The 25,639-nt window shown below is 33.7% G+C and overlaps 3 protein-coding genes across 10 annotated transcripts; 1 reads left to right on the top strand and 2 right to left on the bottom strand.

Moving 5' to 3' along the window:
* Window positions 1–3,408: 3,408 nt before the first annotated feature.
* Window positions 3,409–7,335, bottom strand: LOC112706108 (biotin--protein ligase 2). Of its 2 annotated transcripts, none has more exons than XM_025757236.3 (10): window positions 7,121–7,335; window positions 6,592–6,850; window positions 6,296–6,357; window positions 6,052–6,200; window positions 5,656–5,776; window positions 5,313–5,468; window positions 4,866–4,911; window positions 4,338–4,404; window positions 4,058–4,134; window positions 3,409–3,795 (listed from the first exon to the last, which is right to left on the bottom strand). In XM_025757236.3, the coding sequence occupies exons 1-10, from the start codon at window positions 7,251–7,253 to the stop codon at window positions 3,753–3,755; spliced, it is 1,113 nt and encodes a 370-aa protein (XP_025613021.1). In that variant the 5' UTR covers window positions 7,254–7,335; the 3' UTR covers window positions 3,409–3,752. The 2 variants fall into 2 exon arrangements, with proteins under 2 accessions (XP_025613021.1, XP_025613020.1); XM_025757235.2 differs by having other exon boundaries at window positions 6,592–6,853; window positions 7,121–7,322.
* A 97-nt stretch (window positions 7,336–7,432) lies between these two features.
* On the top strand, window positions 7,433–11,574 carry LOC112706107 (histone-lysine N-methyltransferase ASHR1). 4 transcript variants are annotated; one of them, XM_025757234.3, is made up of 14 exons: window positions 7,433–7,570; window positions 7,713–7,858; window positions 8,156–8,290; window positions 8,778–8,832; window positions 8,965–9,083; window positions 9,256–9,344; window positions 9,423–9,504; window positions 9,597–9,701; window positions 9,814–9,904; window positions 10,124–10,246; window positions 10,378–10,484; window positions 10,739–10,808; window positions 10,976–11,039; window positions 11,296–11,574. In XM_025757234.3, exons 1-14 carry the CDS (start codon window positions 7,471–7,473, stop codon window positions 11,453–11,455), a joined length of 1,446 nt encoding a protein of 481 aa, XP_025613019.1. In that variant the 5' UTR covers window positions 7,433–7,470; the 3' UTR covers window positions 11,456–11,574. The 4 variants fall into 4 exon arrangements, with proteins under 4 accessions (XP_025613019.1, XP_025613018.1, XP_025613017.1 ...); XM_025757233.3 differs by having other exon boundaries at window positions 9,802–9,904; XM_025757232.3 differs by having other exon boundaries at window positions 8,778–9,083.
* LOC112706106 (serine/threonine-protein kinase MPS1) lies at window positions 11,564–16,023 on the bottom strand. Of its 4 annotated transcripts, none has more exons than XM_025757229.3 (7): window positions 15,542–15,958; window positions 15,160–15,390; window positions 15,019–15,084; window positions 13,823–14,778; window positions 13,413–13,613; window positions 12,943–13,104; window positions 11,564–12,339 (listed from the first exon to the last, which is right to left on the bottom strand). In XM_025757229.3, the coding sequence occupies exons 1-7, from the start codon at window positions 15,714–15,716 to the stop codon at window positions 11,764–11,766; spliced, it is 2,367 nt and encodes a 788-aa protein (XP_025613014.1). In that variant the 5' UTR covers window positions 15,717–15,958; the 3' UTR covers window positions 11,564–11,763. The 4 variants fall into 4 exon arrangements, with proteins under 4 accessions (XP_025613014.1, XP_025613013.1, XP_025613011.1 ...); XM_025757228.3 differs by having other exon boundaries at window positions 13,823–14,847; window positions 15,542–15,954; XM_025757226.3 differs by having other exon boundaries at window positions 13,823–14,847; window positions 15,019–15,390; window positions 15,542–16,023.
* Window positions 16,024–25,639: the final 9,616 nt, after the last annotated feature.

Raw genomic sequence — 25,639 nt, 5'->3', positions numbered from 1 at the left:
TGAATCCCATAAAATTTCCTACCTCCACCACAAAGGTGCATTTTGCAGGATTTAGTCTCATCCCATGCATCCTTATGGTGTTGAAAACTCGCAAAAGGTCAGCCAGGAGGTCAGCCTCATCCTTGGTTTTTACTAGCATGTCGTCTACGTAGACTTCCATTAATCCCCCAAGGTGAGGTGCGAACGCCTTGTTCATCAGTCTTTGATATGTGGCTCCAGCATTTTTCAGTCCAAAGGACATGACTACGTAGCAATAGTTTGCCTTAGGAATGATGAATGATATTTTTTCTTGATCCGGCTTGTACATCGGGATTTGATTGTATCCTGAGTATGCGTCTATAAACGACAAGTACTGATACCCTGAGCTGGAGTCTACTAGGGTATCAATGTTTGAAAGTGGATATGGGTCTTTGGGACACGCCTTGTTCAGGTCGGTGTAATCGATACACATCCTCCATTTGCCGTTTTGTTTTTTTACTAGCACCACGTTTGCCAGCCACGCCGGATATTTGACCTCTTTGATGAACCCGGCTTCTAGGAGGGCTTGCACTTGTTCTTCCACTACTTGGGCTCATTCAGGTCCGAGCTTCCGTCTTCTTTGCTGAACAGGTCGCGAACCGGGGTATACTGACAGTTTGTGTGACATGAGGTCGGAATTTTCTTTTAGGAGCCTTATAAGCTTCTTCTTCAAATCTTCTTTTAGGTTGGCTCCTATGTTGATGTTTTTTCCTTCCTCTTCTCCGACCTGTACCTCCTCAGTTTTTTTCCCGGGTTGTGGTCGCAACTCTTCCTTGGCTCTGACCCTTACGAGCTCAATTGTGTGCACCTACTTGCCTTTTCCTCTCAAGTTTAGGCTTTCATTGTAGCACTTCCTTGCCAGTTTCTGATCTCCCCTTATGGTTGCTATCCCTTCTGGCGTTGGGAATTTCATGCACAGGTGGGGGGTGGACACCACTGCTCCGAGCCGATTTAGGGTGGTCCTGCCTATTAAAGCGTTATAGGCTGACCCCACGTCGACGACTATGAAGTTGATGCTCAGAGTTTTGGATTTCACCCCTTTTCCAAAAGTCGTGTGGAGGGGTATGAATCTCAGTGGCTTTATTGGTGTATTCCCCAGTCCATACAAGGTGTCAGGATAAGCTCTTAACTCCTTTTCATCCAACCCCAACTTATCGAATGTCGATTTGAACAGGATGTCTGCTGAGCTTCCCTGATCTACCAGGGTTATGTGAAGATGGGCGTTGGCAAGAACCATAGTTATTACTACTGGATCGTCGTGTCCAGGAATGATGCCTTGCCCATCTTCTTTGGTAAATGAGATGGTTGGAAGGTCGGGGGCGAAGACTTCCTTCAAGTGCCTCTTGCGAGATGACTTTGTGAGGCCACCTCCACCGAATCCCCCCATATATGTGTGTGTGTGTGTGTGGTGGTGGTGGATCTCTTCGGTCACGTTTTTCAGGTCGTAACAATCATTTGTGGAGTGACCATACAGCTTATGGTACTCAGTAGTCGCCACAACTCCCCCTTTTTTATTTTTGATGGGTCTAGGGGGAGGTAGTCTTTCAGTGTGACAAATTTTCCTATAGACATCAACTAGGAAAACACGTAGAGGAGTATAGGAGTGATATCTCCTAGGCCTTTTCAAGCCAACTTCCTCTTTTTTCTTGGGCTCTCTCTCTTTCTCTTTTGATGAGTGAGAGTTCCTAGGTCTCCAGCTCGGCTCTCGAAGTCGGGCGTTTTTCTCCATGTTGATATACTTCTAAGCTCTCTCCTGTACATCGCTTAGGGAGATCGGGTGCCTTTTCGATATGGACTGGGAGAAGGGACCTTCTCGAAGTCCATTTACTAGGCCCATAATCACTGCCTCCATGGGCATGTCTTGAATCTCCAAACACGTTTTGTTGAACATTTCCATATAGTCTCTCAAAGGTTCCCCGACCTCCTATTTTATTCACAGGAGGCTCGGTGCATGCTTTACTTTGTCATTCTGGATAGAGAATCGCATCAGGAATTTTCGCGAGAGGTCGTCGAAACTGGTGACCGACCTTGAGGGAAAACTATCGAACCACTTCATCGCTGCTTTAGTAAGGGTTGTTGGAAAAGCCTTACAGCGGGTAGCATCAGAAGCGTCGGATAAATACATCCGACTTTTGAAATTGCTCAAATGATGCTTTGGATCAGTGATTCCGTCGTAGAGGTCCATATAAGGACTTTTAAAGTTTCTTGGAACTTTTGTCCTCATGATGTCCGCACTAAACGGGTCTTCTCCTCCCAAGGGAGAATATTCTCGGTCGCTACGGGAGCTTCGACTTTTGAGAGCAAATTCCAGCCTTAAAATTTTTTCTTTTAACTCTTTTCGTCGCTCTATCTCGTTCCTCAAGTTCCTTTCTGCCTCTCGCTGTCGTTCCAGCTCTTGCTCCAACTGTTCTAGGGGCCCTTGGTGACCGTGGAACAATCCCATGAAATCAGCTGCACGGGGTTGTCCCTCTTTTCCAGATTTGCGCCCTTCAGAACAGTTTGCCTTTGGGTCTTTCAACTCAGAGGTGCCCTCTCTATGCTGGTTGGTCGCCCCTTGATGGGTGACTATATCCGCATCGTGGTGTCCAATGTCTTGATTCTCTTGCTCAGAATCGGACGCTATGTGGCCATCTTCGTGTGAATCGTCCGCGATTATTGGTTGATCTCGCGGGTCCCTGGCAACGACGCCAATGTTACGATGGGTAACCGGAGATTAGTGGACTGGACTCGTTGGGTTGGCCCAATCGTCTAAAGGAGAAAGCCCTTTGACTAGTTCCGCGTCTGAGAGCCTCTGTCCGACTTGTGTGTATGAGAAAATGGGGGGTGGTACCTGCAAAGACACTCCGATGCCTAAGTTAGCAAAGGGGGTAAGCAGATTTAAAGAGTATTAGAACTTAGAGATACCTGAGGGGTGTCAGTTTATTTATAATGGTGAATCAATAACCACCGTTGGAGTAGTTCCATCCTTTAAGGAGGATAACCGTCCTTTTATCTTAGGAAAGTTGAAATATGACTCTTGGAAGTGGGTTGAGAGATTTTAGGGGCATTTACTTATTTGAATAAGTGTTATCTGCCATCTAATCTTCACTCCCGACTTCCTTAGACCAAGTCGTCGTTAGATCCGACTTTTTGATGGAAGGTCGGTGTCGAATGAGGCCCAATCTTTGGATTGAGCCTTTTATATAAACCTGGGTCTTAGTGTTGGGCCAAAGTATGAATAGGACCTTTTATCCCATGCAACCTTTTTATAAAAATAATTTAATTTTATAAATTTGTGTCATAATCTATAATATCATGACAGAATCAACATAATTTTAAAAGATTTACATTTCCGTAATATTATTATGAGTAAAAATAATAGTTAAACATCTAATTTGAGAACACAACCAGTAATCACAATAATTTGTTATTATTATTCAAAATTATTTTATAGCTTCCGAAGAACCACCTAACTACTTTCAAATGATTAAAACAAACGAAAATATTCACATGATGATATCTTCACGTAAAGATGACATTATGAACTATTAGATGGTTCAATCAAACATATTTGAAAGAACGCGCCTACCAAGTTTGAAGGAAATTCGCAGATGCAATACAAAGGGCTCTAAACTTCTAATGATATATGGTAAAACAAAATTTGATTTATTGGAAAAAAAAATTGCTATAAAACCAACAAACACCTCGGCAATATATACAAAGTGCGTTATAGTAGTTGCATTAAGGAAGCTTCTTCACTCAAGTTTCCTCCTCACAAGTCCTTTGAAAAAATCAAAGCTGTCACCAAAATAGAAAATTATTTTCAATTTCAATCTCAATGGATGTTATAAAAGTGCAATAACACATTTGAAATGTTGATTGATCATGTCTTCCTTCTAGTTTTCCGACCAACACCGACCTCCCCTGCTAAATCATACAAAATGAGGGACCACTATAGGGGAGATTGGCGTAGGTCGGACAACTAGAGAGGGGCCGAGGAGAATTTCACTAAAATTTAAGGGACGTAACTGCAAATTTGAATTGTTATGGTGTTGCTTACCTATTACCATCAGGGTGGAGCTCACACAACTGACTATCATCACCAACAGCCAATAAATATCCTGAAGATGTCAAACCCTACAAATGCAGATAATTAAAGAAATTGAAACTTACATTACTTTCTAACAACATATTAGTATTACACACTGTTGAAGTTATATTATCGAAAATAATCATTGTTAATAGTTATCACATAAATTGTCTAGTTCTTTTTTTGTTTTCTTGTTGCAGACTCTATCCAATTCTACAGTGAGTTGGGGAAATATTTTCATCTGCAATACCTGAATAGTTACCACATGCTCGACCACATTGTCGTCGTTCTTTTCTTGTACAATAACTCTCTGTCCACTGCATGACATTTGGAATATATAGATGAATGTACGGCCGTTAAACCATTTCACGTATAAGAACGAACGCCATATTTCTATCCGTATAAAAGCATAAGCTGTATCTAAACACAGCGAAGCCTTGTCTTATTAGGCGGAGTCAGCTATACAGATCAAATGACGGCAAAATGCCCTAAGATTTGAGTGAGGTGTATTGATGTGAAACTGAAGTTGGATAAGGAAGAAATAAAAATCAAAAGTAACAAATTTTAGACTAGATCAAACTATTTGCTCCTGCATCAGATATATTATAACCAGATAACCATTATAGAGACTGGTTCTGCATTCCAAATCCCAGATGTTCAAGCCATAGATTTACTTGAACCAGTAAAGTGAATATTCTTTCTATTCTGTATTTTTAAAAATCTGGAATTTCCTTTATTGACATACTAGTGGGGTAACTCGAGAATTTGAGAAAGTCACCTGTGCAACCATGTCTTATAATATAGCTCCTCCAGGCTTTGAAATCCTGCATTCAAATGAGAAGGCCAAATTCAAAATCAACTTAGTGGCATACGCAGTGATACAAACTATTGGAAGCAGTTGGTTAAACTTACAAGAAGTCAACGGAAAATAGAGCAAACTCAAGAAAACTTAATCCAGAAGAAGTCAATGGAAAAACTTTAACTGCATTTGTTGTATCTTTTTTTTTTCTGAGAAAGTATCTATTTTGTTCCTCCACAGATTGTAGTGACATCACATCAGTCTTTGATCTATCTATCAGTTAGTCTCGGTTTTGTTAGTTTTAGGACCATTTTGGTGTCACTTTCAGGATCAGAGGGTATTAGATGAATATCATAATTGGGGTATAATGTCAGAGAGGACAACAACAAGAACAACAATAATTAATTGAGATAGTTAGCACAGCACCTTGATCGATAAATAGACGATAAAATGTCTCAAATTTGTTAAAAAAGGTTGCCAGAACATCTTCTCTTTGAAATCGGTAAGCCTCCACTGACAATTCTCTAAGTTTTGTATTTAAGCACGTTGTTGGCTTCTCGTTATTGACATTCAAGCCTATACCTGCAATTTTATAAGCATGGGATGGCTATCAACCTACATCATGAGCATAAGCTTTAAAAAATTCTACTCCAATCCAATCTCCATTAAGGAAAATTAGAGTATTAACAGAGAATAGGGATTTAATAATACATGGAAGTACAATCAGTCATAATTTATTAGCCTTTGCTATACAAGAATGTCTTGCTACCTGCACTGACATTGAACTTCTTCAACTTATAGGTTGAGGTGCAAAGAATGCCACCAACTTTTAAGCCGTTTAAATAAAGATCATTTGGCCACTTGATTTTGACGTCAACAGAGGGTAATCCCTGGAATGGAAAGTCGTGGAATAAAAAACATTTAAGATATGTATCAATCCGAAAACAATTAATATTTGCAAAAAATCGCACCTTTTGATTTCAGAAACTGACTAAGCACAAAGTAGAAGTTCTTTTCTAACCCAAGAAACTCATTCAGATTTTGTAACATTATGATGCCGAAAATTGATCTTCCTATTTCTTTCAGAAAACTTGCAGCAGATGGGTCCTATCTAGTTCACGGGCAGACTAGGAATTAAGCCAATACTATAAAACTAATCACTTACATTTTTGTTGCAAATATCCTTCACTGCTTCTGTAATAGCAAGGGAAACCACATACTGCACCAACGGAACTATTCGCCCATCCTCCATTTGCAGAGTAAAGGAAAACAGGAGACAACCTAAGGGAGACTCCCAGACATTCTTTGAGCGACCTGAGAGTAAGCGCTCAGATCAATCTTGGCGCAACATATAACATTTATGATCAAACAGAACAAAGAATCACAAAAACTCAAACGTTGTATCAAACCTCGCCCCTTGGTCTGAACATCAGCAAGACAAACTGAACCAATAGGAAGCTCACAAAAGTTGCTACACAAAAATTGTACAATATTTAGGATGATACAATGAGAATGGAAATCAGCAAGTAGAAAACAAGATAGAAACTTGATAAAAGTAAGGTTAAGAGTTTAGACACAAACAAAGTATAGAAATTCAGATACATCACAATTTTTCAGCTGATCCTTCAAAGTCTAACCAAAGCATAGTCTATGAAACACACAGTACAAAAAAATTAACCGAAGTGATTGCTCAGTAGATACGTACTGTGAAACTACATCATGTGTAGAAGCTAACCGCGGCGACCAAACAAGAAGCCTGCCAAATGTATCAGTGCAAAGAGAATTCATGGAAGAATCAACATTGAAGGACCTTCTCATAACATTTTCACCATCCAATTCTGATTGCAAAACAATTGATAATTCTTCATTGTCAGGGAGCTTGAGAGTGTTACTGCTCTTAATAGCTTTAGCAGCTTCTATCTCTGCCAATGATTTACCGCATAAAACCAGTGTGCTGCAATCCACTACTAAAAAAAAAGAGCAAAAAAGTATGGGAAGTTACTTCATTTGATTGAAAGCTTCAAACTTTAGCTTCTTCGATTTTTATCAAAAGATCCGAACTATAAACACATCCTTAATTGCTCAATGAATGATAAGAGTTTGATATCACCCCTCAAATTAGATACAGTGAAGCTTTGAGCTTTTTAACTACCCAATTGCAAAGCTTTAAACTTTTTAATTACCCAATTGTTTAGCAACGTTTTTGTAAGAACAGAAAGCGATGGTGACCGAACCTGAAGACGCCATGAACGTGGATGCAGAGAGATTATTGCAGTAGCAGTAAGAAACGCTTGTTTTGTTCACTGGTTTTGATCTCAACGAAGGATAACGCAGCAGAGAGTGAAAGAGAAGAACCCGCAACAGCATCAACCTACGCTCCGTTTCTTTTTCAAGTCTTCAACTTTGTCGAAACGTTTCTTTTTCTCCAAGTTCGTTAAAAACAAGACCCGGTTTTGATAGGATCATATCAATTGGGTATGGGGGTTTTATTTTCGGGTCGGGTTGACCCAAGGCGTCGATAACGAAATTGGAGCGAAGAGAGTAATCAAAAGCAGAAAGCAAAGAGAGGTGGTTCTAGAGAGTAATGGAGGATTTGCAGAGTGTTCTTGTGGATCGCAACTTAACAGTTTCCAGTGTCCCAGAAAAGGGTCGTTCCCTCTTTGTAACAAAGGATTTTTACCCTGGTGAGCTTCTCTCTCTCTCTCTCTCTCTCTCTCTCTCTCTCTCCAAGCTGAGTTGTATTGCTAGTTTGTATTGTAGTACTTGCTTGCTACTTTTTCTCTTTGTTTTGTTAGGAATTTAAATGCGGGATTTTGGTGTTTGCAGGGGAGGTAATCATAAGTCAAGAGCCTTATGTTTGTGTTCCAAACAACAACTCAGTTCAGAAAAGGTGCGAAGGATGTTTTACAACAACTAACCTTAAGAAATGCTCACGGTGCCAAGTTGTGTGGTACTGTGGAACCTCTTGTCAGGTTTGCTGCATTTATTGTATTTTAATCACAGCTTCCATGTTTTGCTGCCCCTCATGCTTCAGTTAAACTTAAAAAGGTTTTGTTTTTCTAGTCAAAATTTTTCATTTTCGATCAATTTGACATTGGTCAGAAAAGCATTAAAATGTGTTTAGGGTATAAACTCTTGATGATGCTGAAATTTTTGTTACTTATAAGGAATATCAGGTTTTTGTTAACTGATGGCTTCATCTCTTACCTCAGCTGATAGCTGCTTCAGCTTTTAACTTTTATGTACATTTTTCTTTTTATGAATTGCAGAAGTTAGAGTGGAAGTTTCATCGTCTTGAATGCGAGGTCCTCTCTAGGCTAGACAATGACAAGAAAAAATTTGTCACACCATCCATTCGATTGATGGTTAAACTTTATCTTCGAAGGAAACTGCAAAATGAGAAGGTGAATGTATATAACTGGTGACTGACATTATGTAGCCTATACTTCCTTTTCTTGTTTTATGGACGTACCGGTATTCGCAGTTCCTAATTTATTAGTGATGTCAAAGTAAAAGGCCATCATTTCTGGTAATATGTTTCATAGTATTCTGTTGGTAAGAATCTTAGTAATTTGTTTGGTAATCACTGCAGTTAGTAATTGGAGACTAAGAAGTTAGTATTGAATAGCAGTGGACATTGCTTTGCTAGAATCTATCCCTGCTTAAATTTGCTTATTGTTTTGCTTTATCTACAAATTGTAGAATGCCATTATTCTTTACCTTGGTGATATATTCTGCTTCTTTCAAATGCACTTGAGGACTTAATTAGGCCTAAAGTTCCTATTTATGCCTTCAGTAACTTTCTTCTGTGATCTGGAAAGCATTTTTCAACCATTGATCTGAACATTGGTCAGCTAAGAGAAATTGGTTTATTATTCATTTTATTGCCAGATCATACCAAGCACTGTTATGGACAACTACAACTTGGTGGAGGCTTTAGTGTCTCGTATCCTTTTAATATTTATCTTGTCTTCTAACTTTCAATGTAATGAAGTTAGATTTTTTTTATATATACTTTTTTTTTTCATTTATAACATTTCCATAGTCATTGTTCTCTTTAACATTCTCTTCCATGAAGACATGTCTGACATCACCAAGGAGCAACTGCTGCTGTATGCACAGATGGCTAATCTAGTAAACGTGATACTACAGTGGCCTGAAATCAATATAAAAGAGATTGCAGAAAATTTTTCTAAGGTTGTTCCTCAAACCTAATTTTGCTTATGTAATTGTTCTATGTTGTTGTCTTGGAAAAATCACTTACAGCACTCTGGATTGATGAAAAAGTTGTCTTTATGTGGTACATACATTATGTAGAATTGAGACTCTGATGAAACCATTCTAAGGTCAGATCCTTCTAATCCTGCAGTTTGCATGCAATGCACATACCATTTGTGACAGCGAGTTGAGACCATTGGGAACAGGATTGTATCCCGTTATTTCCATTATCAATCACAGGTGGGGTTAAAATAAAATAAAAAGCGCTGTCATCCTACTTTTTCTTGTTAGTCTTCTAATGATGGCTATGCCATATAGCTGCTTGCCCAATTCTGTGTTGGTTTTTGAGGGAAGGTCAGCGTCAGTTCGAGCTGTGCAACATGTTCCCAAAGGTAGTGAGGTATGTATTGCTTTGTCTTGCCTTGGTACAAATATGAATTACTGGTATTTGTGCAGCGAATTGAATGCTTACAGTTTTCTTTATTTTTAAAGGTACTAATAAGTTACATAGAGACTGCTGGAAGCACTATGACTCGACAGAAAGCTCTCAAAGAGCAGTACCTATTCAATTGTACATGTCCTCGCTGTTCTAAACTGGTACCTGCTAGATCATTTACACACAAGATCTTCTTCTTTGATTCATAGCATGGTATATTTCAGTAAAACTCACATGCTGTCATTGGCTAATTCAGTTAAGTTAGTTTTGAAGGGCCAGTATGATGATATCCGAGAAAGTGCAATTCTAGAAGGATACAGATGTAAAAATGAAAAATGTGATGGTTTCTTGCTTCGTACTACTGGTATGTGACTGACTATGGCCATCATAAATGTCAAATATGTTGAAGAAAAACATTATCATCATTTACTGGCTATTAAATTTGTAATTTCATGTTACATCTTCCCCTTATGAACAAGAATGAGATCTAAGATAGAGAGTGATAGGCAACCTGCCTGGTGGTTTTATATCTTTCTTATCAATGACATTTCTTCTTTTTCCAAATAATTTGCTGAATTTGAAGATGGAAAAGGATTCCAATGCCAACAATGTGGTCTGGTTAGGGAAAAGGAAGAGATAAAGAAAACTGCAACCGAGATAAATTCACTATCAGAGGAAGAAGCTTCTAAGCTTTCATCTGCCGGCTGTATCCTCTAATTGTTTCTCAGAAGAACTTACAGTGTCATTATTTTATCAAAACAAACAGAAAAACTTATAATGCAATTAGCTAGCACCTTAAATATTAAGGCAAGAAGTCAACTCCTTCACTACTTGTAGATTATCAAGAAGCTATTTCCATATATAAAATGATTGAGAAACTGCAAACAAAACTCTATCATCCTTTCTCCATCAGCTTGATGCGAACTCGAGAGAAGATTTTGAAGGTTGGCTCCTCTTTCTAGTTCGCTGTCTATTCTGCTATTATTTGCTTATTATGTAATATCTTGCATAACTTCTATTATGATTTCTTTTTCTTTGCCAAATAAAAACTAAAAACCTCTGGTCTTGTGCTATCTCATATCTCTACATTAAAGGGCTTGTTCTTTGTTGGCACGCGATGTAACAATGTTTGCTCGATAATTTATGTTACAACTCTGAAATAATGGATGGAATAATATGATGTTTTTGTCCTCTGCAGTCATTGATGGAGCTGGAACATTGGAGTGAGGCTTTAGCATACTGCAAATTGACCATACCAGTCTATCAAAGTATGTGCATGTGCTATGTATAATTTAAGTGACTAGAATGGTGCAAAACCTAAACCATCTTAACTATATTTATCATAGTTCGGCTTCCCGAATTGCTTTGCCTGTTAGGTATGAAGTTTACCATTAATTGCTTATATCCATTTCTGAACTACTTTACTCCATTGCAGGTGCATATCCAGCTATTCACCCTCTACTCGGTTTGCAGTACTATACATGTGGAAAACTTGAATGGTTAGAATCTCTCAACTGAAGCTTCAACTCTAAACTCTTTTAGTCTTAAACTGGGTATAGGGTTGTGTTAAAGTTTTTTCTTTTTTAACTTGATGGAGCATCTGCAAGAGTCTTATATATCATGAGATGTGTTGTAGGGTTTAGGGAAAAGATATCTCTAAGCAAGAAACTCTGTTCTGTTCTTTTGGTCTACCTAGCGGGTGAAAGGCTTTGTTAATTTTTACTTGATAGCGAGGTTATTGGGCCTAATATACAGGTATCTGGGAGAAACAGAGGAAGCCGTGAAATCACTGACCAAGGCAGTGGATATACTAAGGATTACTCATGGGACAAACACACATTTTGTGAAGGAACTTTTGATGAAGTTGGAAGAAGCCCGCGCTGAAGCATCTTACAAATCTTCCTCTAAAGAGTAGGATAGTAGGATTCAACTGTGATTCCCCAATACTTCATGTTATTAGGTTTTAATAGCAAAGTGTTAAGTGTAATTTGCATTTTTAAAGCAATAATTAATGAACCTATTCTTGCTGCTCCACTGAAATTTTATACAAATCCTGTACTAAATAAATTGAGTTGCTTGTTACGTATAAAGTACACAATTCCACACAATATGGCTTGACCAATACAACTGCATTTTTCACAAGTAGATTGAAGAGAACTTGTTTAACAAATCCTAATTTTTTTTTAATTGCCCCTAATGAAAATCTCTACCTTTCTTGATTATCTACTTGTTATCCGAATTTGCCAAACGTGCCTGCAGCTGAATACACAATTCTGATGCTCTGGATAGCAGTTTTCCTTGTTGATCTTGCGAATTTAATGACTGAGGAGTTACCAAATTTGCGGGATCATCAAGGACCTGTTGGAGCTGACAGCATAGTTGGGATGTTACAGGGTCATATTTACAAGTTTCAGCAATAAGCTGAAGCAACTTACAGCCTTGGTCTTGGGACAAAGATGGAATACTTGGTACAGGAGGAACAAGAAAAGGATGTTGGAGTAGCTGAGGGATTCTCCACCTTTCATTGCGATCCCATGCAAGGCATTTCTTCATAAGATCCATAAGCCATGGGTTTGGGACAGGTTCATAGGTAATTTCATGGTTTGGATCAGTTATGACTTTGAATTTTGCCCAAAATGTCTTGTATTCAGAAAAAGGTGTTCTCCCATATACCATTTGATAAAGGATGCAGCCCAAGGACCAGATATCTGACGGCCGTCCACACTTAATTACGTTTCCATTTGCATCGGTCTCATTACACATAAATGCCTCTGGAGACATGTAACTAAGAGTTCCCACCTACAAGAGTTGAACAACTCAGTAAACAATTACTGACATTCCCCGTAAACACCCCCCCCCCTCCCTCTTATTTTTCTTTAAAAAAAAAGGTGTAATTTGGAACATAGTCTATAAAGATTATGAGTAAATTTTTATAAAAACTGCAATCAAGACCTCATAAAATATGACCTAAATTTTAATAGGGTAAAGTACTGTTTTGGTCTCCAACGTTTGGGGTGAAGCCTATTTTGGTACATCAATTTATAGTAAAAGCATTATTTATAGTACATTAATATGACCTATAATAAAAGCATTATTTATAGTACATCAATTTTGTTAAGTGTTAGTAAGGGATTTGATGGTGAGATAACATTGATGCCATTTTAAACGTTTTGGGATAAAAATAGAACGATTAAAACGTTAGGAACCAAAATAGGATTCACCCCAAATGTTGGGAACCAAAATAGTACTTAACCCATTTTAATAAAACCGCTTAAGAAGTTTGTAACATCACAAGTATGCAGGTATTCACCGCATGTGGGAATAGCTCAATACAAACAGAATAAATAAAAGAAAAATAAAGGTCAGGCATACCATGTGAATAAAAAGGAAGGTAAGCATTACCTGTGACTCCCGTTGGATGTTAGTTGTATCACTCATTATTGCTTTGGCTATGCCAAAATCAATTAGTTTCAGGGAACCCCTGACAAGGAGGAAGTTGGCTGGCTTCAAATCAGAGTGCACAATACGCTCCTCATGAATGGTGTTGACAGCCTGAAGAATTTGCTGCAAAAAGGATTCAGTAAAATCCTTAGGTAACTCGCCAAGCATAGGAAAGCTCCAAAACAATACAAACTCTATCCCAAAACGTTAAATGGATCACCATAGACACACGAATGATTGAATATCTATCACACTCTCAAACAAGAATAAATTGACATTGAAGCATATGCACATAAGCAATGTTATCATACCCTCTGCAATATCTCTCACTTTAGTCAGTTGCACACACATTGTTTTAGATAATTCAAACAAGAGAATTTAGTGACTGGGAATAGCAGTAGTTATCAAACGTGCTAGTGAGGATTTGAAACCTGCCAATAAAATCGCAGCCAGTTCTCATCAATGGTCTGGTTGCATCCATCCAGTTCCTTCCACTTCTGGGACAACATGTGAGCCAAATCAATTTCCCCATATTCAAGTACCATGTATATATATCCATCATCCTTGACTCGCCCATCCTTATTACTTAAGGATCCTTTCATGACTTCTGCTAGCAAAGCTTTGTCGGTCACCTATTTGCGAGATTGAGTTAATACAGAATACAGCAGGACACAAATAAGATAATATCTATAAACCCAACTCCAGAATTGTAAAATCACAAAAATCATCAACTGTAACTTGTCATACACTCAGACATCTGGAGATATATGAAACATCAATAGCAATAGCTAGAAGCCTAGAAGCAGGCCACATTTCAAAAATAAAAAATTTAATAGAGTACCTCATAGTCTATAAGCTGTATAATGTTATCCTTTCCTTTCAGCCTATTTAAATACTCAATTTCTTGACAAAACCCATATGCTGTAGCATAATCCCGACCCTTGAGCTTGATCTTCTTAAGTGCATAGATCTTACAGTCTGAAGAGATCACCTTATGTACCTCGCTGCTTCCTCCACTGCCTATCTTGCCAAGCCTTTGATAAAGCTTGCCATTGACTTTAAAAAACAAATCAGGGTCATAGGTCCTTTTCCGAGATGTTGGAACTTTACTACTTGCACCCTTCTCTCGTTTTTCTAAGTTAGAAGACTCTGACTTCACATCTGAACATGAAGTTTGGGGACCTGGAGCCTGGGATTGTGGGTTGGAAATCTCTGCAGGCTCTTTTGCTATAGTTGACTTATTGTCAAGACATGACGAATATTTTGAAATGTTATTTTCTTTTACCTTGCCTCCCTGTTGCTCCATAGATTGGTTGTGCTCCTGAAGTCCCAACTCTGCATCAGCAGAACGGGGAGCTTGGGAAGCTGTTGCTGCCTTATCAATTGACATTCTATTAATGTCCTTCGGGGAAGTATTTGCAGGTTCAATAACCCCTTCAGCTATAGATTTAGGATTAACATTAATCTCCCCCATAGGTTCCGCTGTTACACATGAACCACTATCTACAAGCAAATGAGAATAACGAGTTGTTGAATTGAGCATGGGAGCAGAAGTTGAATGGACTGAGGTAGTTGTAGCACAAGAAGGTCCCACAACTGAAGATTGAGTTGCTGGCTGACTTAAAAAGTTTCTGAACTGCTGGAGATTGTCCTGAGTAACAGTAGTTCTCTTAGGCAACATAGAACTTATTCCTCCCTCGGATCTCAAATTCATGTTACATTCTACCCTTTGATGATTCGAATCTTGCTTGAATCCAACTGGTGGATCATGTTGGCTGCTTTCAACCCAATCCATTTCTGTCAATCCAAGTGAACTCATATAAGATGACAAGTTCTCCAACTCAGTGCCCTTTGCAACATGGGCCCCTGCATGTTAAACGAGGAGAAAATATATGGCAGGCAATACCGACATGTTTGGTGTATGCACAACATCAGAAACTAATTCCAACCCGAAAAAGAAAAATAAATTCTTTGACACTGCAAAAATGAACTTTCCAAAAAACAATCCCTTAAGGAGGAAAAATTAGCAAAAATTACCCTGTACGCTAGTGTTGGTGTCAATCGAAAACTGAACTTTCTTCAGACCATCCACATTTGAAGATCCTGCAAGCAGGACACCAGCAGTGTTAACACCCTTCCCCTGATGTTGTTGCACATGTGCATTGAACGAGTTACAACCTTCGCCATCATAGGTATCGTTGCAAGGCCCTGAAATCAAAGGAGGCGTAATAGAGGCGCTGTTTTGACCTTCAGCTGCAGCAGTTGCTTTCTTTATTCTGCGCGGAAGCAATTGCTTCGACGACACATCTAAAGGCTTGTTCACATCCACAGCAGCAGTTGCAGTTCCAGACAAGTTTTGTTGCGGAAGCACTGAGCGCTTCGGCCTTATGCAATTGGACTGCATTGAACCTGAGAGAATTCCCCCAAAAAAAAAAACAGAAAAACATAAACCCTAGACTTAACCTCTAGTAACATTAAACTCAAAGAGAGAAAAAAAATTGAAGTTTAAGAATCAACGAAGCTACTGCTCAATTAAACAATGAATAGTAAAGAGGATTACCGAGAGGGCGGTGGCGCTTCAAGGCAGCTTGAACATGGCGGAGGAAGTCAGTAGGAGAGTTGGAAGAAGAGGAAAATGAAGAGGAGGTAGCGGTGGAGGTGGAGGTGGAAGTGGTGGTGGTGGCTGCTGCGGTTCCAGTGGCGGAGTTGGTCGGAAGGTTAGCCTTCCCATCCATGGAGCAATAATCTCCGCCGCATGCTGATGAAGGGAACACCCCCTTACTTACTTCGACAGATCCATTCCATTGATTTTCGACTATTCAAAAAGCAAGTGGTAACTTTATCCTATCTATGAAGAAGACAATGTTTATAATGATGATGATGATGACGAACTACGAAGAAGAAGAAGGTATCCAAAGCACTCCAATCTGTAAACGGAGAAGAAGAAGAAACCCAGAATTTTGAAAAGGAAACGAAAATGCTCGTTTGGCGCTCCCACTATCCTCTTCCCATCTTCTCGTGGGCTTCTAATTTTTTTTTGTCAGAGTAGGCTCGTGGGCTTCTATTGTGCTTTATCAAATCCAATAGATAATGGGCTCGTTCAGTTGTCTGTCGCTTTTTCTTCTTTCTAGGCCCAAAATAAACTCATTCCATATTGGGCTCTGACATTGCATTTGGGCTTGGAGTTAGAGGGTAGTTTTTTGTCATGGGACTCTCCTCCCAAGGAAATTACTAGGATCCTCCATGAGGATGATAAAAAGACCACATTGCTCTGAATAACTTGAATCTAGTTTCATTTTCTTTTGTTCTCTTATGGGGATTTAGCCCCTTTTAATACTAAAAAAAAAAACTTTTTTTAAGTAACTTATTAAACCTGACTTTTAAAAGATATCTTTATAAAAATACATTTATATTTGATAAATTAAATTAAAAATATCTTTTAATAAGTACAAATAACAATAATTATTTTTTATAAATAATTTTTAAAATATTAAAAATACCACAATAGATATATCATATATATATATATATATATATATATATATATATAAGAGTAAATTTAGATATTTATTAATGTATGAGATTATATTATACTTTTTTATTTTAATAAGTACATGTTAATTTTAAAATGCTCCTCTTAAATGCTTCCAAAATAACTGCTAACTTTTAAAAATTACAAGTATAAATATGTAATTTTTTTATATTTATCAAATACAAAACATAGTATTTATGCTTTTAAAAAAAATTACAATATTTTTTCAAAAAAATTTTACTAAATCAAGAATAAACTATCCACTTTTGCTACAAGGAAACAATTTCAGTTATAAAGAATATAAACCAACTTAATACTCATAACTAATTAAAATTCTGAGCCCTCAATTATAATTAATTTACCCTTAAAATTAAATTGTCCTTTTCAATAGTGAAATATATGGCATGGTAGTAAAAGATTTGATTCTCCCTCTTAACAATCAAAATGGAGTAAGAAATATTTTTGTAAAATTTTTTGGAAGGGGGAGGGGAATTGGTACATTTAAAACTTAAATGTGAGATAAGAATCAAACATTATCCTAAAATTTAATGTACATGTCTGCATGACAGAGTTATAAGTCAACACATACTTAGTGAAAGCTAAATGATACCTTACCAACTAAGAATAAAGTGTGAATCTTCCAACTACAAGTCTTTGATTCATTTTATCAATGAGACAAATTGAAAATCTTACCCTCTGCAAATTTCAGGCACCAGAAAAAGGACACCAAAATATTTCCAGATACTACCCCAAAAGTAAACCCAACAAATTGGTTTGTGTTTTTTTAATTCGGGATATAAAATAAAAATACTTTATATGTTTTGTTCTTATCAATGTATATTCCTACTTGGAACTAACCATTAAAGAACTGACTAAGAAATATTCCCATAACGTTACAAAAAGAAAAAGAAAGAAATTAGTATTATTATTACCGAAATGAAAGAACAATCTATAGCTACCAGTCAAGCACTCTCTTTTTAATTGTCTTTAATTTTCAAATTTCAAACATAAACCTGAGAAACCCTACTTTCAATAGATACTTTGTAATTTTTAATGGGCATAGTTGTGAATATAGAAATTAAAGCTGTAAGAACTCAAAGAGAATCTGTTTTGGCTTTTAATTTGAAAAATAGTGAAATTAATTAATTTCCCATGGTGTACTGGTTCAAAATAATTTGTACTTTTAATCTTTGTTCTGACAATTTTTGCATGGCAACTTGGAAAGTATCAAATCATAAAATGTACATTGGCCATTATATATATATTTAGATTTTTTTTTGGAGTTTGAAATTAGTGAGGTTTTGAAAAAATAATTAAGATGTTTGTTCCATTATCACTAAAAATATTAAATAAGAAATAGTTGTCCTAGAATTATTATTTGATCTCATTATTGTAATGTTTTACATCCAGCAGTGTAAAATAATTATTCAATTTGGATTTTCTAAAACAAAAATCTTTACAAATAATTGTGTCCTAAAACAAATTTAAACAAGATCAATTATGTTCTTTAAAAAAAAATCCTTCTTATCAAAAGAATTAGGAAAAGAAATACTTAAATAAGGCTACAAAATATATATACCTAGATTATTTTAATTCAATATTTTTTTATCATTTCTGAATTAATATATATAGTTAATTAGACTTTATAAAAATAAAATTACACTTGTTTCTACCAAAAAACAAAATTTAGCCACCATATTTTAACATTGAATCATGATAAAAATAAATGAACATATTTTGTATTTATCACAAAATATTGTTACAGTTACTAAAATTTAATATTTAACCACAAATAATATTTCCTATAATCTTTTAATTCGAAATTTATATTCTTTATTTTAGTAAAACTGTTTTTTCTTCCATTTTTTTTTCTGTATGAGCACAACAATAATTTAAAACACGTCATAAAATAGAGTATTAAGTGCTTGTTTGAGCGTCATTATTTTGTTAAAAAAAATATTTTTTAATAAAAAAATATATATTTTCATTTTTTAGCGTGTTTGGCAAATTTCTAGTAGTAAAAGTAAAAGCAGTAAAAAAATAAAAAATAAAAAAGATCTTTTGTGAGAAGCTATAATTTACATCTTTTTTTAAAAGATCTTTTTTCCTTAAAAAAAGATGTTTTTTATGTGATAAATAAACAAAAAGTACTTTTATATTATTATACCCAAACATAATTGATAGATAAAAATATCTTTTTGCATGAGATATCCAAACATAAAATTACTTTTACTTCTTCATAAAATCTTTTAAAAAAAATAACTCAAAAAAAAATCTTTTTTTAAAAACTCATCCAAACAAGCTCTAAGAGTCCCAATTTATGTTTTAAAATTTTAAATCATAAAAATAAAATAAAGTAAGATATGCTACTTAGTTCCTAGTAGTTAGAAAAGAGGACAATAAAATCAATATGTGATCTGCGTGTGTCACATTTTTGTTTCTGGCATCACTTTTGGTGCCCTCAATAACTGACACACTTCTCTTTAATGCATCCCCACGAGAACCAATTACATGTCTTAACACCTACTCTCTTTCCTTCTATTTTCTTAAGCTCAAATATATTTGTTAGTTGGATAATGTTAAAAAGATAAAAAAATTATTAAAATTTATTTTATTTAATATTTATTAATTTTTATAATAATTAATAAATATTAAATAAGACAAATTTTAGTTTTTTTAGATTAATTTCTTTTAATTATTAAATATTTTTATTTTTAGTTTTTACTCTAAATTTGAAAAAAAATGATTATTTAAAAGAATTATATTTCATCATTGTCATGCTTTTTTTTAATAATAAATAATTATTATGTTTTTAAAACATATTAACTATTATCCACATTATCGAATATCATTCTTATTACTACCATTACTTTGGTTAATAATTTTTAAAGTGTTTAGCTAATTTATATTTTAAGAATGCATGTTAAATTTACAAGGTTTATAATAAGTAATACAGAATTAAATCTTTTTAATACATTTAGTGTAGTTGTTAAATCGAAAAATTTTAATAATAAGATCTCTATTCTCGGTAATGTTCTAAATCATTATATGGGCAAGACAATTTCATATCATATCATTAGAGAAGATCTTTTTCTAAAACTCTTTGATTATCACGCTTAATGAATTTATGACTAATACTTTATTTAGATAGATGATAAAAAAATTAAAAAATGAAAGAAAAAAAAGTAAATTTTTTATGTTATTTGAATGAAAAAATAAATAAATAAAAAAATGAAGCGAAGATTTTTTTGTTTAAATAAAAAAAATAAAAAGAGAGTAAATTATAATACAACAACATTACGTTAAGAACTTTATCTATATTATATTTAAATTAAAGTATGCATTATATGTGAAATAATAAATTTATTTTTATTATAAAATAAAATATAAATATTTTTATTTATTTTTTTATTATATTTTATAAATATTATAAGATATTATAATTTTATATATTTAATTTAAATTATTTATCTAGTATATATAATATTTAAATGTGAATTTTTATTATAATAATATATTAAAACTAAATTTATATTAATAATCGTTAATAACAATATAATTAAGGATATTATTAAAAATATGTAAAAAATAATATTTTTATTGAAGATATAAAAAGAAAAATAGAATAACAAGAGTTAGAAGTAATTTTATGTTTTAACTGAAGTAGCAGCTCTATATATTAGAAAAAAGAATTATAATTTGGTGATGTATATTTTTTATCTACTCATGTACAACCCTAATAATTTAGTGTATTATTATTCAGACTAATCTTCTCGAGTTCAATATACTCTTTTATTTTATTGTCTTTTAAATTTTAGTTCTTTGTTATGAATTTTTTGTTCATTTTTTATTTCTTAAGCTCTTGTACTTAAGTTTTTATATGATATTAAGAACTTCTGATTTTTTTTTAATAATGGATGCATTTCTACATTCATCTAGCAATTCACCTTCTAGCAACAATAACAATTCAATTGAAAATTTTGCCAACAACAACAATAATATTTTTACTAATTTCAATTCCTTTTCTTTTTCATCTTAGTTGTTCAACTCCCAATCTTTTATTCCGATTAGTGATAAATTAGGAGAAAGAAATCACAAAACTTGACAACAATAAGTATTGACAGCAGTTCGAAACCAATTTTTGAAGAATTGATGATCAATCTTTAGTTATTGTGCATTCTTAGGTACTAATCTATTCTCATGGTCATACAAAAAGTAAACTAATATCAACAGACCCTCCACTAAAATTGAGTTTTAGAGTCTTATTGCATGTGAAGCTGAACTTGTTTGGATCAAAAACTTTCTTTTGGAATTATAGATTGAAATACCTACAGTTCCAGTTATTTGCTATAACAATTTAAGCATTGTGCTTCTCACAACCAAATTGATATTGTATGATAAAAAAAAAGCATTTTTAATTGGGTTATGCTAGGTAATTAATAATTTTTTTGAACAACATGAACAACCACCAATCAAATCAAAACACACTACACCTCCAAATTATCCACCTAAATCTTAATATTAGAATAACTATCGGCACACCTAGTAAAATGAACATCTGATATGTCTTTGTTTACATTATTTAGTATTTTTATTGTCTACCTATACTTTTCCTTTTCAAGTAGACATTCAATTCGTCAAAGACAAAGTCAATTCGAAGCAACTACAAATTGTCCATATACCAGATAGGGATGGCAAAACTCTTTGAGACGCGGGGATTCCTGCGAAGACTGCCCCGAATGGGAATCCGACTGTGGGGAATTTTTTCTGTGGGGATGGGGACGGAGGACGAAATTCCCCCGAGGCAGGCGCGGGGACCCGAGCAGGGGATCCCCGCCCCATTCCCGCTAATCCCGAAGTTCATAAATTTACTGAATTGCCCTTAATAGTTTATTTTCTCATATATGTTTTTTAGTCATTTCACACACACACACAGAAACCCCAAACTCCTAATCTTCATTTGCATAACTCTTCTTCAATTCGAAATCCCTAACGTTGTCCATACTCCATCCAACCTCTCTACAGCCACCCTCTCGCCGCTCTCCCTTCTCATCGCATCGTCACACCTCACCGTGCCATGATCCTCACCGCGTCGTGCTCTCTATTTGTGGCATTCCTTTCCATAACTTTGTCATCGTGTCCATTCTCCTTTTTGTTGCCGCGTCTTCCACCTTGTCCACTTCTCTATCTCCTGCCTCGCCGTTGCGTCCCTCCACTGCGTCATTTCGAAAGAAGTCACCATTTTGTTGTTTAGATTTTTTGTATAAAATCTTGTTGTTTTTGTATAGAATGGATACTTACACCTCTATTCACATGGAAATTAATAATTAGTTAGAATTATTAGATAACTAACAAATGGGGTCCCCGTAGAAAATGGGGACCTGTAGGGAATGGGGATGTGGAGCAATATTCCCCCATGGCGAAAAACGAAAACGTGAATGGAGAGTAAATTTGGGAATGGGGATGGGGAGCAGGGAGACATCCCCCTGCCCCATTAACATCCCTAATACCAGAAATTGAGCAAATAGCTAATATACTTACTAAACCCATTTTAACCTCATCGTTTGAAAGATTTAAGACCAAACTCAGAATTGTTCCTCGACATAACTTGAGTTTGGAGGGGGATATTGAGGATATAAAAAAAAGTATAATAAAAAGAAGGGGTTAAAAGTAATTTCTCTTTTAACTAGTGTAACAGTTCTATATATTAGATGAGAGAGTTATGATTTGGTGATGTATCTTTTATCTACTTATGTACAATTTTAATGGTTTAGTGTACTATTATTTAAGCTGATTTTCTCGAATTCAATATATTATTTTCTATTTTATTGTCTTCTGAGTTTTAGCTCTTTATTTGTTATAATTTTTTTTGTTTATTTTTTATTTTTTGAGTTTCTGTACTTAAGTTTCTATCATTTTTTTTTTGTTTTTTTTTTTTTGTAATTTTATTATTCAAATAAGATAAAATAATTTTTTCATTATTTTTTCATTTTTTATTTTTTCTCAAACCAAACAATACCTAAAGATGTTTTATAATATGAAGTTTTAATAAAAACAAGATAATGACAGCTTAATAGTAGAAAGCATTCCTTATGCTTAGCTTCCAGCTCACTTTTGTAAGGGAGAGGTTGTAAGGTGTGGTGGATAATCAGTGATCATAGGTAGTGTTGATTATGATGGACGTAGAAATGTAGTATAATGACTAAGAAGATATGATAATTTATTATTTATGTGTCTTCTAAATTTTTTAGAAAAAGTAATTTTTTGATATAGTATCAAAATTTTTATAATAAAAAAAAAATTTAAAGTTTGATTCTTAGAGATTCAAAAGAAATAATTTTAAAATAAGATAAATAAAAAAAATGATGGTATAAATAGAATTAAAATTTATTTCAAACATTAAATATTAAACTAAAATAAAATTAATATTAAGAATATTTTTTAATTTTTTAAAAAAATTTAAGAGTAGAAAATATAATTTACTTTGTTTTAAATAATCAAACAATTTCTCCATTACATTATTAACTTTTTTTTTTCCACTACTAGGTACTAGCACTTGAATAGTTTAATTTATAACCATGCTCACATCATATATTATACTAATTTAAAATTCAAAAGATAGTTAGTGACTGCATTTCTAAAGTTGTTATCTTAATGTCTAACTAAAACAAGTAAAAGAGATTAAATATATGAATGCTACTGCATATATATTATTATCAACTTTGCAGAGTTTCATTTTGCTTTTCCCAACGGAATTGTGAGACAAAAAAGCACATAATAATGCCACAATCTAAAGCCTTGATATTTGGTTACTATAGATATGGATAACTGAGTTCAAATTGTATAATCTAAAAATTTTGAAAAATACTCTTATTAAATAGATTATTCTTTCTATTATTTTCAATAACATTGTTAACATATAAGTTAAACGAATAAATTTTTGACAAATTTTATTATAAGATAATTATATTTTAAAATACGTTATTTTATAAAATAAATTAATTTTTTTCTTCTAGAAAGATCAATCAGTAGAGTAATAAAAATTTATTAAAAATTAAAGTAGACAATTTAAATTTTTTTGAAAATAAATTTGAAAGTTTACTCTACATTAAATTATTTTATAAACCGAAATTATTGTATACTATTGTTGACACTTGGAGAGACCCCTCCTCCTAAATCTTAACTAAATTAGTTTAATTGCATAATAAAAACCAATTAAAAACATAAGATTAGTTGCCATAGCATGTGTGTATGCTTGCTTAATTAGAAATTACATTCCACACACATTGATGGTAGAGTTTTGGAATAATATAAAGTTAGCGGTTAAAGCAAAATTTTTCAAAACCTTTTGTAGGGCATTAATTAAATTACTTATTACTGATTTTTATGTTAATTAAAGTGCACAGCTTTATTCCATGGCATATGGGTCTCGCATGATTTTGAGGCAAAAGGAATCAAATTACTACTAAATCAGCTTTTCCCCATTATGGTGTAATTAGTGGACTTCCTTGCAATTGCTGCAATGCTCTTACCCCAATAAACTCAACCTTGGGCGCAGTTTCAATAACGACAACCCTAATTAATTCTTCACCCCTCTCAATCATAAATTCGTGCCGGTTGGAGCTATGAAATGAAAGAAAAAAAAAAATATAGCTAGTTAGTACAAAATAATATACAAAATACAAGTGTACAGTTTCTTTCATGTATATATATGCACATTATATAATAAATATAAAGATAATTTACTAAAAATGCATTTGAATTATTTTGTTATTGATAAAAATATTCTTAAATTTTATTATTGATAAAAAAAATTTTAAATTATTTAAAAATATGACAAATGTATAATTATGAATTGAAATATTCTACGTTAATAAAAAAATGATGTGGTAAATACATATTTTTTTATGTGAAAAATGAGATTTTTTTATGTTAATAGAGCGAATTATTTGTGATCATAATCAGACATTTTTAGCATATTTTAAAATTATTTGATAATATTTTTATCGAGAACAAAATTTAAAAATATTTTTACCAACGTCAATATAATTCGGGTACATTTTTTATTAAAATATAAAAATTTTTTACTTAGATATGTACTAATGTTTGTCAGAAATTATTTTTAATATGAAAATAGAGATGATGTTTTGGTTGAATATTAATATTTAAAATTTATTACAGTATTGTGAAAATCATTCAATATGTCTCCACGTGTTGGTTAGGATACTGTCACATGTCCATTACACCCCCTACTTATTGCAACACGTCGCTCACATGTTGACTTCTCACCTACAAAATCTATCCATCTGTAATTACACCAAATAATCCCATTTCTAAACAAAACACCAATATTTTGTCTTGTATAGTAAAATTAAATTATTATTATTAACCAATTATTATATATCTATGAGATCTGTTATGATATGGTGCATGTCAGCGATTATGGCTGATTTGACAGTGTGACATGGTCTTTGTCTTTAATTAATTAAAGTCTTAACTAAGATTTTCGGAGGCAGTAGAAACTACTAAGAAAGGTTCCTCCAATCCTTCTACCAAAATAGTGTTAGGAAATTAAATGGTTTCAGAAAGTTTGTAGTAATTAATAATGGTGATTCAAGTCTGTCCCATATAAAGATCCGTTCAAGAATTGAAGACATCTTAGAAAGCACCAAAACTGATAACTATAAATAGATTCAAATAATATTGGAGTGCTATTTAATAATGTGAGTAAAATTTTAAATTGGACTTGATTATATATTTAGTTTAAACTATAGTACTTAAATGTCTAAATCTTATTAGCCTTTATTAGTAAGTAATTAATATTACTTGAGTCAACTTGACCAACTCTATTGGTCCATCCTTAAGAATCACTCATGATCAAGAAAAAGAGTCAAATGAGATATAAGATATTACTAAAATAAAAATTTAGAAGCAGTTAACTTCATGTGAAGTTAATAGTTAAGAGTCGTTAGATGATAATTTAGTCAAATTATTAACTTATTTAACAACTCTAATCTATTAATTTCATATAAAGTTAACTGCACCTAAATTTTTATCTATTACTAAAGAAAAATTAGTATAAAGAACTAATTTTATTTAAACATTTTTTATTATTTTTTTGTTGTT

The sequence above is a fragment of the Arachis hypogaea genome, chromosome 8, assembly GCF_003086295.3.
Source record: "Arachis hypogaea cultivar Tifrunner chromosome 8, arahy.Tifrunner.gnm2.J5K5, whole genome shotgun sequence".
NCBI classification, from domain to species: domain Eukaryota; kingdom Viridiplantae; phylum Streptophyta; class Magnoliopsida; order Fabales; family Fabaceae; genus Arachis; species Arachis hypogaea.
Note: the sequence above shows the minus strand (reverse complement) of the source record. Positions and strands in the feature narration are given on the sequence as shown.